The following is an 18,190-nucleotide window of genomic DNA, read 5'->3' as shown; positions in this document are numbered from 1 at the left end:
TGCCCGCAGCAGGCAGGGGCAGCACCAGCCCGCACCCCCCTCCCCGTGCACCCCCCAGTCCCAGCCCCAGCTCTGCACCCCCATGTGCTCCCGGACCCCCAGCCCGGGCACCCCCAGCCCAGCAGCGCCTGCTTACCTCCCGACGCTGGCAGCCGCGGAGGGGCAGCAGGCAGGACAAGAAGTGTTTCCCCCAGCGCACCAGGGTGGCAAAGCACCAGCTCAGACGGGTCATGGTGGCCCTCGCCCGAGGGGCACCCAGCCAGGGGGGCACGAGAGCCGACCTCTGCTGCAGGCACGCTTCGGGGGCAATAGCCAAACCCGGCCGCGTCCCCCAGGCGCAAGGGGCTCCGGTGCCTGGGACGTGCCCGGGATGTGCCCGGGGGCAGGCACCCTGCCGTGCAGCAATGGGCCTGGGGGCTGCGGTCCCACCGGGCCGGGTCCCCCCCGGTCCCCCAGCGTCGCCTGCGTGCTGGCGGCTCCAGGCAGGGAGCACCGTGCCCGCCCATGTCCTGCAGTGCCTGGGTGGGAGCCAGCTCCGCCACGCTCCCCCTCCGCCTCCTCCTCCCCCTCTTCCTCCTCCTTCTCCTCCTCCTCCTCCTCAGCTCACCAGGGTCTCAGCACCCATCAGGCTCACACGCCGGTGCCTGCCCACCTCGTACACGCGTGCTCCCCAAGGTGGGGTGCATGCTAACAGCCCCCCCCCAAGCCCTCTCTTGTTTTGGGGGTGGAGGAGCCCAGGCACCTAGGATCTAGCACAGCTCAGCCAGTGACCCCCCCCCCCAGCTCTGCCTCAGTTTCCCCTTGAGCCCCCCCCCCATGCCCCCCCAATGGCAGTGCCTGCACATGGGGCACTTCCCTTCCCCTCCTTGCAGGATTCACCCCACGGCACCCCAGCCATGCCTGGCCCCTCCCCAGGTGCCTGAGAGGGGATTCGAGGATGCCCCCTCCTCACCCGGGCCAAAAGATCCCCCCCACGGCTGGGTCCCCTCCCCAAGGCAGCGGGCCCCGACGCAGCGCCGTGCACGGCGTTACCCAGGGCAGCTCCTCACCGCAGGGTGCCCCAGGGACGGCCCTCGCCACCCGCTGCCCCTGCACGGGAGCTCGCACGGGGCGGGGGGGAGGCACCCCTCACACCCCCTCACTGCCGCAGCAGCGACGCGACTCTCCCTCTGCACCCCTGGGGCCAGCGTCACCTCCAGGGGGTGCCGACGGGAGCCCCCAGGACGGGCCGCGCCGGGCGCTGGGCGACGCCGGCAGGACGGGGCCGTGGTACCCCGTGACCCCAAGGCAGGGTCTGTCCCCCGGGCGGCTGCGGGTGCGGAGCGTGGGCCAGGCCGGGGCGCTTTGCTAGTGACATTTGCCCGATCCTGCCCCCCCGGGAAGGCTCCGAATCTGCTGCAGCGCCAGGGAGGGGACGCCAGGGTGGAGGGGTGCGCGGGGGCCAGGCAGGCAGGAGGGGGGCTTCCACAGCGGCCCCCTCGTACTGCACAGCGGTATAGGGGAGCGCCCTGCCCGGGGGTCCCCTGCCTGCTGCAGCCCCCCGCAGCCATGCCCAGCGCCCCAGGGTGGGCAGAGGGCCGTGGGGCGCATGGGTGCCAGGGCACGGCCCCCTCCCCGAGCACCAGGCAGGTGACGTCACCGCTGGCTCGGCCGCCCCCCTCCCCTGCAATTTAATTAGCAGATGGCCCCCGCAGCCGGGACCCCCCCTCGCCAGGCAGCGCCAGGCCTGCGCAGGGCCATTAGCTTTATTGGCTGCGCTGAACGCGGGCCAGGGCTGGCTAATTGAATTGCACCCGCGCCAAGGACAGGCGGGCGTCTCCTCCCCCCGGCCCCCCCGGCCCTCCCTCCCTCGCCCTTGGCTGGGGCGTGAAACGGGGGTCTCCAGGTCCCCCCTTTCTGGTGCCAAGGTGCCCAGGGGCCAGGGCCCAGGGGCACGGGCACTGGCGAGGGGTGGGCAGGGGCACGGCTCTCCAACGGAGACGCAGTCCTGCCACCAGGATGTCTGGCTCCGGACACATGATGTTAGCATGTGGGTATAAGCACGGGCACGCACACACGTGTGCACAGGCGGCGGCACGCGGGCACCTGCTCAGCCCCATGCCAGCTGAGTGCTGCCCAGGGGTCACTCTGGGCACTGCCACCAGCCCCCCCCTTGTCCCCGTGTTGTTATGGGGCACCCCATGGCTCCAACACCCTCCCTGGAGCCGGTGGCCCATGCCGGGAGCCAGGAGGGTGCGGGGACGCCAAGGCCCCAGCTAGGCACCACTTCCTACTTTCACTTTGGTGCCGAGCAGAGGCCTCAGCGGGGGGTGGCGGGAGCCCCCGGCCGGGCAGGCTCCCGGGGCGCCGCAGGTAGGGGCAGCGGGTGCTGCAGAGGGGAGGGGGGTGGCCGGGTCCCGGGGGCAGCCAGGCACTGCTGGGGGCGTTCGCCAAGCTGGCAGCGGGGAGCGGGATGGCACTGGGTCCCCGTGCTCAGTGCTGCAGGTTAAGCTGGCATCGCCCCCCCCGGACTGCTGGGAGTGGGTCCCCCCCAGGCGCCTGCAGGGCAGGACCGGCACGGCTGAGGGGGACAGGCACAGAGGGGCACCCTGGGGCTCCTGGGCAAGAGGGGGCCTTTCCCAGGGTCTCTGAGGATGAGTTTGCGCCCCTGGCTCTGGGCACAGCTATCTGGGGGGCAGACACCCAGGCTGGGCTGTTTACCTTGCAGGGGAGGGCTGGTGCCCAGGGGGGCTATTCCCCAAGGCGGGGGGTCTCAGTGCCAGAGGACTGCTGGTGCCTTGGGGGTGCTGCTGGCTGTTCCCAGCTGCGTAGATCCCCCCAAAATCTGGGGGTCCCACAAAGCATTCCTAAGCCAGGTTTCCCCCCAGGAGAGGGCATTAGGGACCCCCAGGTCTGGGACCCTGCTGTCCCCTACCCCAGCCCCCCAGGGGCTGTACGGGGTGCCTGGGCAGAGGGGTCTGGCTGAGCCTCCAGCACTGCCCAGCCCCCCAAAACAGGGGCCGGGTGCTGGTGGGCAGAGCCGTGGGGCCTGATGCGGTGGGGGGGAATCCTGCCGCCCCAGTCCCGCGCACTTCCTCCTGGCCAAGGTACAAAAGGAGAAGCAGCCAGGCACAGCACGGGGACAAGCAGGGATCCGACAGGGACACAGCAAGCAGCTCGGGGCACCCCACGGCTGAGCGGGCACAAGTAAGTGGCACCTCTTCCCAAGGAAAAGTGAGGCACGGGACAGGGTGGGCACATGGGGAGTTGGGTATCCAAGGTCACCCAAGGGTGCAAAAGCAGAAACCCAGGTGTCCGGAGGCCCAGATGCCACTAGGCCACCCTTCCCCGGTGAGGTTGAGTGCCAGGATCTGCCCCAGGCACTGCTGTGCGCTGGTGGGGTGGCACTGGAGGCAGTGCCAAGGGGAGGGGGACACTGGGGGCAGCAAGGGCTGGGGGGAGATCGGGGCACAGGGCATTCGCACACGCTGAGGCACGCTTGTGCACAAGTGCTCACGCGGCTCCTGGGAGCGTGCACACCCGCACCCAGCCGTGCACACACACGCACGCTCCCCCCGCCACCCACCCACTGCCTGTGGTGACAGGCCCTGGACGTGCTCTCTGCCTGGGGCTGCAGCTTGGTTTGGGGGGGTTTGCATGCTGGGGGGCTCTGTGCCCCCCTCCCCAGCCTCCCTCGGTGCTTCCCAGGCTGTTCATAGCGAGAGCACGGGAAGCGAGAGCAGAAGCAAAGACAGCACTTCCCCTGGCCCAAACCCACATCCTGAATCCTGGGTGACAGGAAAAGGGACAGGGATGGGGACGCTCTGGGGGCTCAGCCCCAGCAGCCTCCTGACAAATGGGGCAGTGCTGCAGGGCAGGGCAAGCCTGGCAAGGCACAGCGGGCAGGGGTTTTGGCCTGTCCGGGATGGGGTGCGTGGAGAACTAAGGGAGCATAAGATGGGGCACCTGTGCCCCCCATGCCTCACACCTACGGAGGGGGATGATGGGCAGAAAGGGTGCCCTGTGCCCACCCTGTTTCTTACCCTAAGAAAGGGCAGCTCCATGGTAGGGCTGGGGGAAAGACCCTTTCCTTGGGGCAGAGAGAGGCCAAACCAGGGTTTTGGGGTGCCAGGCTCAGTGCCAGCCTGGCACCCTCTAATCAGTGCCGCTGTCTTTACAGACCCCTGGGGCAGGAGCCATGGCAGGGGATGGGGAGCTCAACCGTGTCATCAAGGACTTGCAGAGTAAGTGTGCCAGCATGTCTCCTGCCTGGGGGTGCACGGGCCCCCTCTCCTCCCACCATCTCACCCTGGCCATGCTGCACAGGCCGGCAACCCGGGCACCACGTTCCTCCCTGCACCCAGCCCACGGGCGGCAGGGAAGGGCTGTGTCACCCGTGTCCTGGCGCTGCAGCAGGGAGGGAGTCCCCGTCCCCACTGTGGGTGCCATCCCAGGACCTACCCCCTGGGGCAGCCCCAAATCCCCCTCACCCCTGGACCCCTCTCAGCTGGCACTGCCAAGGATGGCAGCTCCCCCCAGATCCCACCAGCGCCAAGCCTGGTGCAGTGCTCTACTCCCATCCTCGCTGCTGGCCCTGCGACCAGCCCGGGCGCCTGGGCAGAAGGGAACAGAGCCCGGCGGGTACCTGTGCCCACTCGCTCTCCCTCTTCCCCCTTTTCATCCTGCCATGGGTTCCTCTTTCACCTGCCAGCAGAAATCCCCGGGGCTGGGAGCCTGGGCAAGGCGGTTGGGGGGGGGGGGGTTCGGCACGGAGCCCGCTGCCCACCAAGGCCAGGCCAGCTCAGCCTTGCTGCCCCGCAGAGACCGTCGCCGAGCTGAACCGGAGCTACCGGGAGAAGGACATGCCGGTGACGGACGGGAGCCGCGAGCTGCACAGCCTCTGCGCCCAGCTGGAGTTCCTCCTGCAGGTATCCGGGCACCCGCCCCCAGCCCTGCCCCACGGCCACCTCCCTGCCTCAGTTTCCCCCCTGGGTGCAGCCGAGAGCTGAGGGGACTTGTGCTAGGCGTTTGGTGGGTGGGCAGCCAGGAAGAGCTGGGCGCAACGGCCCCTGGCACTGCCAGGCCCTCACGCTGCCTGGCTTTGGGGACATGGAGGAAGAGTTTCTCCAGGGAGGGCTGAGCCAGATCTCTTGGCACCCTCGGACGCCGTTGGCGTTGTCTGGCTCAGGGCGCCCCTGGAAGTGTCAAGCACCCTGGCAGCCGGCAGACACCCTGCCTGGGCCTCACCCTCGTCCACACCTGGAACGTGGTGTTATTCCTCATGCCACAAAAGGGAAACTGAGGCACAGGACCAGCCAAGGGCTGCACCTCTTCTCTCCCCTGCCCCAGTGTAGCAGGGCTGTCCCCAGTCGGGGACCAACTGCGCCAGGGAGCCTGCTGGGCACTCAGGAGAGCTGGCTGGCTCCCAGCCCCTTGGGGGACAGGTTGAGGGGACGGGGAACCTCTCCCAGTGGGGCTAAGCCCATGTCTCTGCCAGTTCGACCTCAAGGAGAAGAGGAACTTCTTTGGGCAGCGGAAAGACTATTGGGATTTCCTGTGCCAGGGCCTGGCGCGCTGCAGGCAGGAACACGAGGGTGTTCGCTTCGTCACCTCGCTGGACAAGGTGGGCACGGGCCACCTATGCGGGCTCACGGGGGTGCCCTGGGGAACGCGTACATACACACTTGTGCGTATGCATGCACAGTTGTACGCACACCTGTGCAAGCAACACTTGTACAGGCATGCATGCACACTTGCACATGTATTTGTGTGCAGGCACGGGCTTGAGCGCATTTGTGCTTGTGCACAATTTTGTGGTGCTTGCGCACTTGCACATTTGTGCAAGTAAATGCAGGCACATTGTACACACGCTTGTGTGTGCACCTAAGCACTTGCACGCCTATACTTGTGCGCGCTCATTCTTGTTTATGCAGGCGCTTGCGGATGTGCACGCACATGTCCTTGTGCACGTTCATCCACACGGAGAGGATTTGCCCACCAGCACTAGGTTTTCTGCTCTCTGATAAGCAGTGTCCCCCACTGCCCTCCCCACTGCCCCCCAGCCTCCCCACTACCCCCTAAAGCTCCCAGCCCGAGCCCTGGGGACCTCCGTCCTCCCCTGCATGGGTGGACTAGGGGGGAGGCTCAGCAGCGGGCGGGCGAGGGCTGGCGCGGCCGCGGTGGATAACCCTCTCTCCCCCGCCAGCTGAAGACCCCCGTGGGCCGGGGCCGGGCCTTCCTGCGCTACTGCCTGGTGCACCGGCAGCTGGCCGAGTCGCTGCAGCTCTGCCTCCTCGACCCCCAGAGCCTCAGGTGAGAGCAGGGGGCGCGGGGGGCTCCTGCCAGGCCGGGGCGGCACGGCCGGGGGCAGCTCTGCCCCGGGACAAGGGCGGGGGACGTGGTCGGTGCACCCGGCTGGAGAAGGGGCTGCGGAGGGGTGCGTGAGCCTGTCTTGTGGTTGCAGCGAGTGGTACTACGCCCGCAGCCCCTTCCTGAGCCCCCGGGGCCGGGCCGAGATCCTGGGCAGCCTGTACGAGCTGGACGGCGTCGCCTTCCACCTGGCGCTGCGCAGGGCTGACCTGGACACCGCCTGGCCCATGTTCTCCGAGTGAGCCTGGGGCCGCCGGGTCGCGGGGGCCGCCGGGGGCACGTGGGGCTGGGCCAGGCGCAGACCCGGCGCCGGCGGCGCACTCAGCCTGCCTTGAACTGCGCCAGCCCCGGGCCTGTGGCCGCGCACGCCTGCCCGCGGCCGGCCCTGAGCCCCCCGTCCCCTCCAGGACGCCGCTGCGGCCCGGCCCGGCATCGGCGAGCAGCCCAGAGAAGACGGCCCCGCAGGCAGGCAATGCCGCCGCCGCCGCAGCACCCCAGGCCGGCGGGGACGGGGAGCCCGCCGCATCCCCCGGGCGCGCGCCCACCTCCCTGCCGCCGGGCCCGGCAGGCGGCGAGTGCCCCGAGGAGCTGCGGCGGGCCAACGCCGCCTTGCAGGCGCTGGCGGAGCGGCTGCGGGCCGAGGTGGCGGCGCGGGAGGCGGCGGCTCAGGCGCTGGAGGAGCGGCTGGCGCGGGAGGAGCAGCGGCACCGGGAGCAGGAGGAAGGCAGCGCCCAGCGGGCCGAGCTGCAGGCCCGGGAGGCCGAGGCGCTGCGGGAGACCAACGCTTTCCTTGGCGGGACGCTGGCGCGGCTGGACGCCCGGGCGGCCGAGCTGCGGCAGCGGGCGCAGCGGGCGGAAGAGGCCGCCGCCGGCCTGCAGCGGGCCGGCCAGGAGCAGGAGCGGCGCGGCGCCGAGCTGGCTGGCCTGTGCCGCGCGCAGACCGCGGCCCTGGAGGCGGCGGAGGGGCGGCTGCGGGCGCTGGAGGCCGAGCGGCAGCGGCACCTCTTGGAGGCCGAGGGCCGGGAGCCGCAGGAGCAGGCGGCCGAGAGCGCGGCGGCCGCCGCCGTCACGCCGGGCAGCGGGGCCGAGGCGGCCGGCGGAGCCCTGGAGGAGGCCCAGCGGGCGCTGGCGCTGGCGGCGGAGGAGGCGCGGGGCTGGCAGGAGGCGGCGCAGGCGCGGGCCGCCCGCCTGGCGGAGGCGCTGGCCGAGCAGGCGGCCCTGGCCTCGCGCCTGGAGGCCTGCGAGGCGGCGGCGGCCGAGCAGCGGGAGGAGCAGGGGCGGCTGCGGGCGGCCCTACGGGCAGCGGCGGAGGAGCGCCAGGCCCTGGAGCAGCAGGCCAGCGAGGCGGCGGCGGACGGCGCCCGGCGGCTGGCGGCGGCCCGGGAGGAGGTGGCCGCCCTGGAGGAGGCGCTGAGGCGGGCGCTGGAGCGGGCCCGGGAGCACGGCGGGGGGGAGCTGGCAGAGGCCGAGGCAGAGCCGGGCCCCGGCATAGCCGCCGACATGGTGACGGTACGGCCAGCCGCTGGGCTGCACCCGAACCACGTCTCTGGTGGGCGCGATAAGACCCCCAGAAGCCCCCCAGTGAGAGCCCCCCAAAACCACTGGGGAAGGGGAGCTGCAGCAGGGGCCCTGGCTCAGCCCGGCGCCTCTCCCCGCAGCGCCTGGCCGCCCTGGCCACCGCGGCCCGGGAGGAGGCCCGGCAGGGCCAGCAGCAGCTCCAGGCCCAGCGGCAGGAGGTGGCGCGGCTGGAGGAGCAGCTGGGCAGGTAGGCGAGGAGCACCCCCATTGCCAGCATGCCCCCACTCCCACTGCATAGCCCCCTCACCCCACAGCGTTGGCCCTAGAAGGGGGAGACTGGGAGAGATTTGGCCCTCGGGTGCCCCACTGCATCCCCATGAGGAGCAGAGGCAGAGCACTGGCAGAGGGACAGAGCAAGGGATCGATCTGGGGACGGATGGATGAGAGGGGATGGAGGGGTGGGTGGAGGGACAGAGGGATGAATTTGTGGTGAGGAGATGTGTGGGGGATTGAGGGATGGACAGAGGGATGAATGTGGGGTGAGCAGATGGATGGGGATGGATGAATGGGTGGAGGGATGGATTTGGGGTGAGTAGATGGATGAAGGGACAGATGGGTGGGCAGACGAATCGAGAGATGAACTTAGGGTGAGTAGATGGAGAGTAGATGAACGGGCAGAGGGATGGAAGGAAGGGTGTGAAGAAGGGTGTATGAATGGCTGGAAAACAGCTGGGTGGGTGGATCGATGGACTGATGGATAGTGAGATAGCTATGAGGATGCAGAAACAGATGGACTAGTGGATGGTGAGATGGCTGTGGGGATGCAGAGATGGATGGACTAGGGGACGGATGGGCGAGCAGATGGAGGAGGGATGGATGGAGAGATGGCCGGCTGTGGGATGGGGGGTTCCCCACCACCACCCCAGCTGTCCCAGGACCCCAGGGCTGGGCTCAGAACAGTCATTCCACCCTCTGTGCCAGGGCACGGCAGGACGGGGAGCGCTGGGCATCAGCCCTGCAGCGGGCACAGCGGGAGGCCATGGAGCGGGAGGCCACACGCGGCGAGGAGCAGGCCCGGCAGCAGGAGCTCATCCGTGACATGAAGGGGCGGCTGCTGGAGCTGCTGCGGTGAGAGCCCCAGGCAGCCTTGCGCCTACCCTTTCTGTGGTGACCATGGCTGGCAGGCTTTGCGCCGTATGCAAATGAATGCTCTCCAGCCCCTTTGCCCAGAGGAGGGCACTAGAGCCCAGGCAAATCCCACTAGCCAACCTGAAGACCTGAGTGGAGACTTGAGTGCCCACCTTGGGTCTTCAGTGCCAGGCCTTGCACCCAGACCTCCCATTGCTGGTCCAGCAGTGAGGGGGCAGTGGCTATAGAGGGGGCTGTTACAGCAAAGGGCACGTGGATTTTTGCCAGGGCTGTTGCACACGCGTAAACCAGAGCACAGCCAAAGAGGGGCTGTGGCATGGGAGCACATAACACATGTGAGTGCAACAGATGGCACACACACCAGACACACACATACACTCCTGCCTGTGCGTGACCTGTGCATGCCATCAGACTCATGTTCACACACACACACACACACGCATGCACACATATGCATGAGTGTCTACACGTGTGGGTGTTCCCATGTGTGTGTACACACGCATGCCTGTGCCCACCCAGCCAAGCTCCCATGAACCCCTGCCCACTACAGAAAGGGAGATGCCCAAGAGAGACATACACCCTTTGCCCGTACACCCAGGGGGTCCAGCTTGGGGGTAACACCACTCCTGAGGGTGTTGGCGGGGCGGAGAGGCTCTGCCTGCCCCCGTGCCCAAGCGGAGCTGACCTGACCCCTCTCTGCAGGGAGAAGGATGCACTGTGGCAGAAGACAGAGGGTATCGACCCGCAGATGCCCAGCCCAGCACCCCGTGACATGGGGCTGTGCGCCCGCTGCCACAAGGACTTCCGCCTCCTCTCCCGGCGGTACAACTGCAGGTGAGGCCCAGGGCATGGGGGGAGAGAGCGAGGTAGGCGGGGTGGGCATCCAGGGGGATGGGGAACACTGGGTGGCATGGCCTTAGCACTCACAAGCCTGTCCTCTCTCTGCAGGTTGTGCCAGGACAAGGTGTGCCATGCGTGCTCTGTGGACGTGGGCAAGCAGGGTCGTTGCTGCCTGCTTTGCTACCAACAAAGGCACCAGCAGGCCACGTGAGTCAGGACCACGTCCGTCATGCCATGCCTGGGACACCCCCTCTAGCCACAGTCTGCCCTCGCTGCCTCCTCACGGACTCACATGAGCCAGGGACCCAGGCATCCGGGGCCTGCTGCACAGGTTCTTCCATTCACTCTTTAGGGTTTCAGACATGTCTTTCACGTGGCTGGTCCACGGAGAGGAAAACAACCCGCTCCTGCTAACTCAGTGGCTCCCGTGTCACCTGCTGGTCGTCGTCGGTTCGAATCCCTGGCCGGGGTGCAGGAGGTGGATGATGCCAAGGTGGGCTGTCCAAACCCTCCTTGGGGGAAAATCATGTCAGGAAGAGCTGCCCAGTCTGAGGCCCGCCTGAGCCCCTGCCTGCCCCCTGCCCTACCGCGAGGCCCTGGCAGGAAGGCAGCAACGGGCAGGAGAGACAGCTCTTAGCCAACAACCCCAGCTTCCTGCCGGGCTGCGAGGAACTGCTTGGGCAAGAGGTTTCCCAGATGCAAAGGTGATGGCGTGTCTCTGCCAAGGTGCTCTGCTGCCCCCGCCCAGCCCCGAACCCCAAGGATGGAGGGCTCCGTGCCTGTGTGCCAAAGGACCTTCATGACCCTGTCCTCAGCACCTCACCACCCAGCGTGCTGCAGGCACCTACCAACATCCCCTGTGTTAAGGACTCCCAGGACACCGGGGCAGGGGACAACAGAGGAGCAGTACGGGACCCCCATGGAGAGACGCCTGGGCCTACTGGAACAGACACCCTGACGCATGTCATGGAAGGGGGCAGGTAGGACCCCAGCAGGGTCACAGCCCCCTCTCCAGCCCTTCTGCTGCACCCCGGTGCCAGCCCCAGTTGCCCAAGCGGGGACGGAAACACTCCCTCCTCCCCTGCCCGGTTGTGTAAGGGACAGGTTCCCAGCCCTTTGCACAACGACCGCCTGGCACCGCAGTGCTGGGGGGGCAGGAGGGGTGCCGGCAATCTTGACCCATCGGGGACAGGACTGGCTCTGCGTCAGCGAGGGCAAAGAGCAGCTGCAATGGGATCTTGCCCTGATTTGCGTCATTTGGGTTCAGATGGGTGTTGGGAAAGAGGTGGCAGGACCGCCCCCAGCCCTGTTCCCAGGCAGGACTAACGGGTCATGGAGACCCCGGGCCAAGGAAAGGACAGGGCCTGGCTCTATGACACAGAGGGTAAGACCTGCTGCTGGGTCCCCTCTGGGGATGCACAGGATGCAAAACCATCTGCAACTGCCTCTTGGGTAATGACGTTTTCCCAGCTTGGAAATGGAGCGTTACAGCACACACCGCGGGGCCGAGCTGGTCTGGACACGTTGAACCCAGCCTTTTCGGCATAGCACACAGGGCAGCAAGGAGGGAGCCTGCTAGGGTAGGGAACCCAGGACCCATTGTCCCCCAAGAAACATCATGGCCAAGAGGCTCCCCAGAGGTGTGCCCTGCACCACCACCCCCATCCCACACAGCTAGATCCCCATGGCAAACAGGAGCCAAACACGGGTGACAGACCCATCCGCTGCTTTATTGCTGGACGGCCGTCAGCCACAAACACCGTCCGCATCCCATGGCCCTGGCGTGGGGTCCCCAATGTCACAAGCTCTGTCCTAAAGTGAGGGGAGAGAGGGCAGCATTGGGCATCTTTTCTCTGGGAACAAGGCTGAGGTGGCTCGTACCCCCTCACTGCCCAAGCCCTATTCCTGCTGGGGTCCCTATTCCAGCGGCAGCCTCACGCATCACCGTGGCATCACTGCTCGCCGGCCATCGCTGTGCCGTCGGGGCCTGCTGATGGTGCCCAACGGCCACTCTGTCCTCTGTGTGTCCCAGGCAGCCTGATGGACAGCTACATGCACCCCAACTCACTGCTGTGTGCACGGTCACGTGTCCTCCAACTCGCTGATGTACACACAATCACACACACAGAATCGTGCACTCTCCCATGAACACACCCCTGTTCACGGTCACATAGACTTTCACACACAATTGTGCACACACTTGCATGCTCATGCACACACACTCGCATATGTATCAACTCACAGATGATCACGTATTTGCACACACTAACGCACATACAAACTTTTGAATACCCAGTAGTGCTCGTGCACACGTGCATGCGTGATTGTGCTCTCATATGAAAATACCACTCACATGCACACTCACAATCACATACACATTCATATGGGCACATTTCAGCTATCACATATACACAAATACACACATGCACAGTCACATGCACACACATCTGCTCAGTCACACACACTCTTATGCACGCTCACTTATGCACATAGTTGTGCACATACACACATACACAGCCTCACACAATCACATCTACACAAACTCCCACACATACATGATTGCACCATGATTGCGTGCACATATGATCACACACAACACACTCTCACAGTCGCACGCATGCAAACTTATGATCATACGCACAGCATCGCACACACATACATTTACGCATAGCCCATCCCCACACACTCTCCCCATCACCGACATGCAGCAAGCACAGCCCCATTTGACACCCATCTACAAGCAGGGAACCCTGGAGGGCTGTGCCTAGCACCCAAGGCCATGTCCCCAGAGTCTGAGCGAGGGTGCTGGGGTGTGCAGGAAGGGAGAGCCAGGGTCCCGGGGTCTGCTACAAGCCAGGCAGCTCAGGTCCCAGGAGAGCGTCAGAGCTCAGAGGGTGGTGGAGGTGTTGGCGGAGGAAGAGGCGAAAGAGCTGCGGCCATAGCGTGCCACGGCATCCTTGCTGATGAGGCCGCGCTGTGCCAGGATCTTGAGGAAGCTGTTGCGAAACTTCTGCCCGATGAAGGCATAGATGATGGGGTTGATGCAGCTGTGGGCGAAGCCCAGGACCTGCGTGACAGAGAGGGCCGTGTCGATGCTGTTCCTCCTCTCGCACGTCTCGGCAATGGCCCGCGTCCTCATGAGGGTGTCGCTCACCAGGGTGATGTTGTAGGGCAGCCAGCAGATGAGAAAGACCAGCACCACAGCGAGGATGACCTTCATGGCCCGCTGCTTCTGGGCATTCTTGGTCTGGAGGAGGGTGTGCACAGTGACGCCGTAGCAGAAAAGCATCACCAGGAGGGGCACCGCAAAGCCAAAGGTCTGCGGGAGGACCCGCAGCACCACCCGCCACTTGGCCGTGTCCTCACCGCCAATGCGCTCATAGCATACTGTGCCATTGCTGGGTGAGGGGAAGGCCTCGCGGAAGAGCAGGACAGGCAGGGAGAGCAGGATGGAGAAGATCCAAATGCCCATGCAGACAAACTTAACCCAGTGCCTCTTCTCAGTGGCAGCCCGGGTAGCATAGACGATAGCCAGGTAGCGGTCCACACTGATGCAGGCCAGCAGCAGGATGCCACTGTAGAAGTTGGCCTCCTGTAGCACAGAGATGGCCTTGCACATCACGGTGCCGAAAACCCACTCATGGGCCCGGTAGGCAGCCCAGAGTGGCAGGCTGAGGGCGAAAAGCAGGTCCGCCACAGCCAGGTTGAGCAGGTAGATGTCAGTGACGGAGCGGTTTGTATGGCTGGAGGTCACCACTAACACCACCAGCCCATTCCCCACCACACTGAGGAGGAAGACGAGGCAGTAGATCACCACGACTAGGTACTTATTGAGGACAGAGCTATCAGGTCGGCATGGGGAGGAGGAGATAGCAGTGTCAGGCAAGGCAGTGCTGTAGTCATAGGTGTAGTTGTAAAGTAAGAAGATATCAGAGAGATCCCCGTTGAAGGAAATTGTCTCCATTTCACCTGGAAGGAAAAAAGGCAGCATGAGTGCAAAGTGGGAGCCTGGCCTGAGCCAGAAGTGGCAGTATCTCTGGGTCCTCCAACATCTCCATGCCCCGGCAGTGCTCCTCCCTCGCTCCACTGTGCCCTGTGTCCATGTTGTGCCAGGTAAAGGACAGCACTACATGTGGACACTATCACCTCTGCGTCTGCTTGTACAACACCCCCAGAGCCCCTCTGGCAGCTCAGTTCCCTCCTGTCTTCAAGCCTTTCTCCCAGGACAGAACCTGACCCATCATCTCCTCCCAGGCCACGTCTTCACGCTTCTAAATCAGTGTGATCTTTGGGCCATGCAGCTGCTAGGAAGAGCCCAGTTCCCCCCAGGCCAGACAATGTTTGCATGCCAGTCCCACACCAGAAACAGCGCAGCACCAAGGACCGGCCAGTCCTCAGGTAAAGACCAGCTAAATCTCACCCCAACCCTGTCTCTTCCCTGTCCCCCTTCATTCTCCCCTCCCATAAAAGAAGGGTTTCCTTGATTAGCACATGTATCTTCCCGGGTCCCCATCTCTGATCGACCCTCTCATCTTGGGGTGGGGGCTTCCCATCAACGCAGCACCTCTACTCGAGTTCAGTCCCCTCCAGAAGACACCTTGGCCCTTGAGCATCCCTGGATCCCTCTGGTATGTGTTGGTCCTTCAAGCACCTCTGAGCTCTTTGGGCATTTCTGCATCCTTCAAGTACCTCTGGATCCCTCCAGCATCCCCAGCCCCTCAAGGATCTCTCCACTGACTCTGCCCCTCCTGCCATCCTGCACAGCAGTGATGCTGCAGCCATGGTGTTAGGGAAGGAGTGGAATTTGGAAGGTCTGAAGGTGATTTCATGCCTTTCTTCTCCCCCCAGGTCCTCTCCCTGTGTGACAAGTTTCACCCCTGGGATGGAAGAACATGTTGCCCTTTGCAGGTGGCTTTGGAAACATTGCACATCTCTGGTTTTCCTGTTCCTCTGCTCAGCACTTGCCACCCTTTAGCTCTGCCATAGTGGGGAAATCACAGGTGACAGTTGGTTTTTTGCGTCTTTTGGCATTTAGGACATGGCCTGTGCACATCATCCCCACCTCCCTGAAGACTATAAGGTTTCATCTTTCTCCCATTGTGGATTGAAGCTTCCTTTTCACTCCAGTTTCCATTTCTTGGCCCCCTCTCCCCATCTGTACTTGGAGTTGCCAGACCTGCTTGGGGGCTGCTGAGGCCCCACAGAGCTGGGAGCCCTGGCTCGGGCCCTGAGCTGGCCTGGTTTGAACACAGCCACTCTCCCTGGGAACAACTTTCCCCTTCTGCCCAGTGGGGATTTCCCCGCTGCAGCTTCTGCTGGTGCCTTTGCCCTTTTGCTGGGCCTCTCTGCCAGGAGCTTGGCTCTGTCTTCTCTATAGCCCCCATCAAACAGCTGAAGACAGCGATTAGATCCCCCTTTCGCCCTGTCTTCTGCCAGCTAGACATACCCAGCTCCTTCCATCTTCCCTCTTACATCCTATGCTCCAACCCCTGTGGCTGGACCAGCTCCAGTTTGTCACAATCTCTTCTGCACTGGAAGCCCAGAGCTGGACCAGTGCTCAGCCAGGCTCCCACCAGTGCCCATGGAGTGACAAACCCTCCCCGGGCTCTGCCAGCTCTGCTCCTATGGAGATCTCTCTCCATCTCCCTGGTGGGCCGCAGCCTGGGGCATTGCTGGCACCAAAAGGGAAGGTCCCCAAGGCAGGGCTGCTGCAGGCTCCTCAGCCTCCATGGGCACTGAGCAGAGCCAGACACTTGTGCTCAGGGTAGAAGAGACACGCTTCCCCTTGGGGTATTTTTGGCTTCTTGTTTTGACTCCCCTCTCAAAATCCCTGCGGTTCTTCCGGCGACCAGATTTTCCTCACCCTACTCTACCCCCCTCCGTGGGTATCAGGCTCCCAGCCCAGCCCAGGGCAGCTCGGGAGAACAAGAAGCACCCAGTTTCCTCCCCAAACCCTCCGCCATGGAAGTCCTCCCTGTGAACCAGCTGGCCCAGCAAGTCCCTTTGCGGGAGGAAGGAGGGACGGAGCATGGGGAAATGTCCTCCCAGCCCACCGCCACATGCAAAGGAAATGGGAGCAGGTGCTTTCGCCTGCAGCACCCGCACTCCCCAGCCTCAAAGAAGGGAAGGATTTGCCCCCATCGAGGAGCCAGCTGAGATCAGCCCCAGGCACAGACCCCCAGGCTCGCCCTCAATGCCAGCTCCTTCCCCACCGTATCCAGCTACCCCTGTGCAAGACGACCCAGCTCTCAGGGACCAGTCAGACGCAGGAGACCACCCCGGCACAGTGGGTGCCCCCACCCCTGCCTGCCCTGCTCCAAACACGGGGGCAGGCAGAAACTTAGCCGTGGAGCTCCAGGGCTGGCAAAGCCGAAGGAAAACCTCAGGCTCTAGCTGAGCATCCTGCAGACTTACCAGTCTCTTCCTTAGCTGCTTCCCCCAAGTCTAGAGTCTTTTGCCCTTCCCAGTCCAGTTCTTGTCGGGAAGCTCCCCAGGGATTTTGCCAGTCCTTCCTCTCCTTGGTCTCACTCTCCGCTGCAGGCTGAGGTGGGGGCGAATCCGAACGAAACCCCCAAACGGCTGCAGAGAGGAGTTCGGCGGAAGCGCAGAGCGCTGGGGGCACGCGAGGCCCGTGGGGGCTTGCTGCGCTCCAGCTCCTCGGCACCCACCAGGAGAGCCAGAAGGTCCCTCACCTGCGCTGTCCACCCGTGCCTCTCCTCTTCTGGCTGCTTTATGTCACTCAGGCAGGAAGCGAGGTTGCAAAACCATTGCCCAGCCTGAAGCGGAAGTGGCAGCCAGAAGTGACCCTTTCCCAACTCCCTGGACCGCCTTCCCTTGGACGGGGGATGTTCAGCAGATTCTCGTTGCCCTCCTGGCCCATGGCGGGTGGCCCTTTGGGGACCGCAGCGTCCTCAGCCGCCCGGCAGTGGATCACACGTGGCCGCATCTGGAGGGGAATCACGTCTGACCTGCAGTGGTTCCCCTGTGGGTGCTGGCACCGTGGGCCCAAGGCACCGGCTCCGGCCTGGGGGTGCCACCAGCTCCCATAGGCCCACCACAGAGAGTGGACAAGGTTTCCATGTGGGGCCTCCTGGGTGCCACAGCCTTCCTGCAAGACCACAGGGCCCCTCGAAGGCTCCACCTGCCCCATGGCAAGCATTTGGCCCGGTCAGTGAGCCAAAAGGAGGATGTGGCTCTGTGCCTCAGTTTCCCCATTGATAGAGTGAAGAGTTCCCCCCCCACCCCGCCGTGCTGACAGGACACCGCAGGAGCAGGGACACCCGCCAGGAGGAAGAGAGCCAACCGCAGGCAGCACAGCCCAGGTCGAGATTTCCCCAACCGCAGCATTTCACCAGAGCCCGGCAGAAACCCACCCCCCAGCTGACGGGACGGGACAGACACGGCCCCCCCCCGGGGCTGCGGCCGGCCGGGGGCAGGCGCCAAGCCCTTTCCCCGGCTCTCTGCAGCCGCTTCGCTCCGCGGGACCTACCTTGACCTGGGACCTGTCAGCACCCACCAGCTGCCCGCCTGCGACCCCAGGGCCAGCCGCTGCCCCGCAGCCGGGCTCCAGCCCCCAAACCTGCCACCCCAGCTGGGCGTCAGGGCGCCGGGCTGAGCCCCCTGCAAAGCCTGGCAGAGCCGTCGCCGGCCCCGGGGCTTGGGGGCACCGCAGGGCACCGCCAGGCCACTTTGTCCTTGCTGGGTCGCTGGGACCCCGAACCCCGCAGCCCCCCCCCCCAGCGTCCCTCCCGCCGCAGCTCCCTGCCGAGCCGAGCCGCGCCGCGAGGAGGTGCCCTGCTGCTGCCCGGAAGCGGCTGCGTTTCGGGGTGACCCTTTGGGGTGACACAGCCCCCCGCCCCGACCCCCTCCCGCAGGAGAAAGTGCCGAGGTGGGCGGCGAGGGGCACTCACGCCCCCATCCCCCTTGAGGGGCTCCCAAACCCTGGTGGCACCCCCAGTGCCCCACAGCTGCCTGGGGCACCCCCATGCCCCCTGGGCACCCCGTTCCCAGGGGCACCCCACACTTTGGGGGACCCAGGGGTGCCCCCACGCTCCCTCAGGATGCTCGAATGCCCTGGGGGCACCTCATGCTTTTGGGGACCCCCCCGGGGTTCACCCACTCTTTTTGGGCAACCCTGATCCCTGGGGATGCCCCCAAAATTTGGAGGATCCCATAACCCTGGGGCACCCCCACATTCCCCGGAGGCACCCCTATGTCCTGGGGGCACCCCATACTTTTGGGCACCCCACACCCTTCTGAGGCACCCCTGCCCCCTGGGGAACCCCCACATTTTGGAGGCACCCCACTTTCCTGGGCCACCCCCAGACACTTGGGG

General features: G+C 65.1%; 2 protein-coding genes across 2 annotated transcripts; one reads left to right on the top strand and one right to left on the bottom strand.

Moving 5' to 3' along the window:
- The first annotated feature begins 2,278 nt into the window (after positions 1–2,278).
- Positions 2,279–10,267, top strand: RUFY4 (RUN and FYVE domain containing 4). The gene is made up of 12 exons (XM_068949564.1): positions 2,279–2,352; positions 3,087–3,186; positions 4,160–4,223; positions 4,801–4,907; positions 5,477–5,602; positions 6,185–6,291; positions 6,443–6,586; positions 6,756–7,857; positions 8,007–8,113; positions 8,848–8,994; positions 9,718–9,849; positions 9,964–10,267. Exons 3-12 carry the CDS (start codon positions 4,178–4,180, stop codon positions 10,064–10,066), a joined length of 2,121 nt encoding a protein of 706 aa, XP_068805665.1. The 5' UTR covers positions 2,279–2,352; positions 3,087–3,186; positions 4,160–4,177; the 3' UTR covers positions 10,067–10,267.
- A 133-nt stretch (positions 10,268–10,400) lies between these two features.
- LOC104153711 (C-X-C chemokine receptor type 2-like) lies at positions 10,401–16,870 on the bottom strand. Its single transcript, XM_009689694.2, has 2 exons — positions 16,270–16,870; positions 10,401–13,824 (listed from the first exon to the last, which is right to left on the bottom strand). Exon 2 carries the CDS (start codon positions 13,817–13,819, stop codon positions 12,743–12,745), a length of 1,077 nt encoding a protein of 358 aa, XP_009687989.2. The 5' UTR covers positions 13,820–13,824; positions 16,270–16,870; the 3' UTR covers positions 10,401–12,742.
- Between the last annotated feature and the right edge of the window lie 1,320 nt (positions 16,871–18,190).

This window comes from Struthio camelus, chromosome 6 (assembly GCF_040807025.1).
Source record: "Struthio camelus isolate bStrCam1 chromosome 6, bStrCam1.hap1, whole genome shotgun sequence".
Classification (NCBI taxonomy): domain Eukaryota; kingdom Metazoa; phylum Chordata; class Aves; order Struthioniformes; family Struthionidae; genus Struthio; species Struthio camelus.
This window is presented reverse-complemented; position numbering and strand designations above follow the sequence as displayed.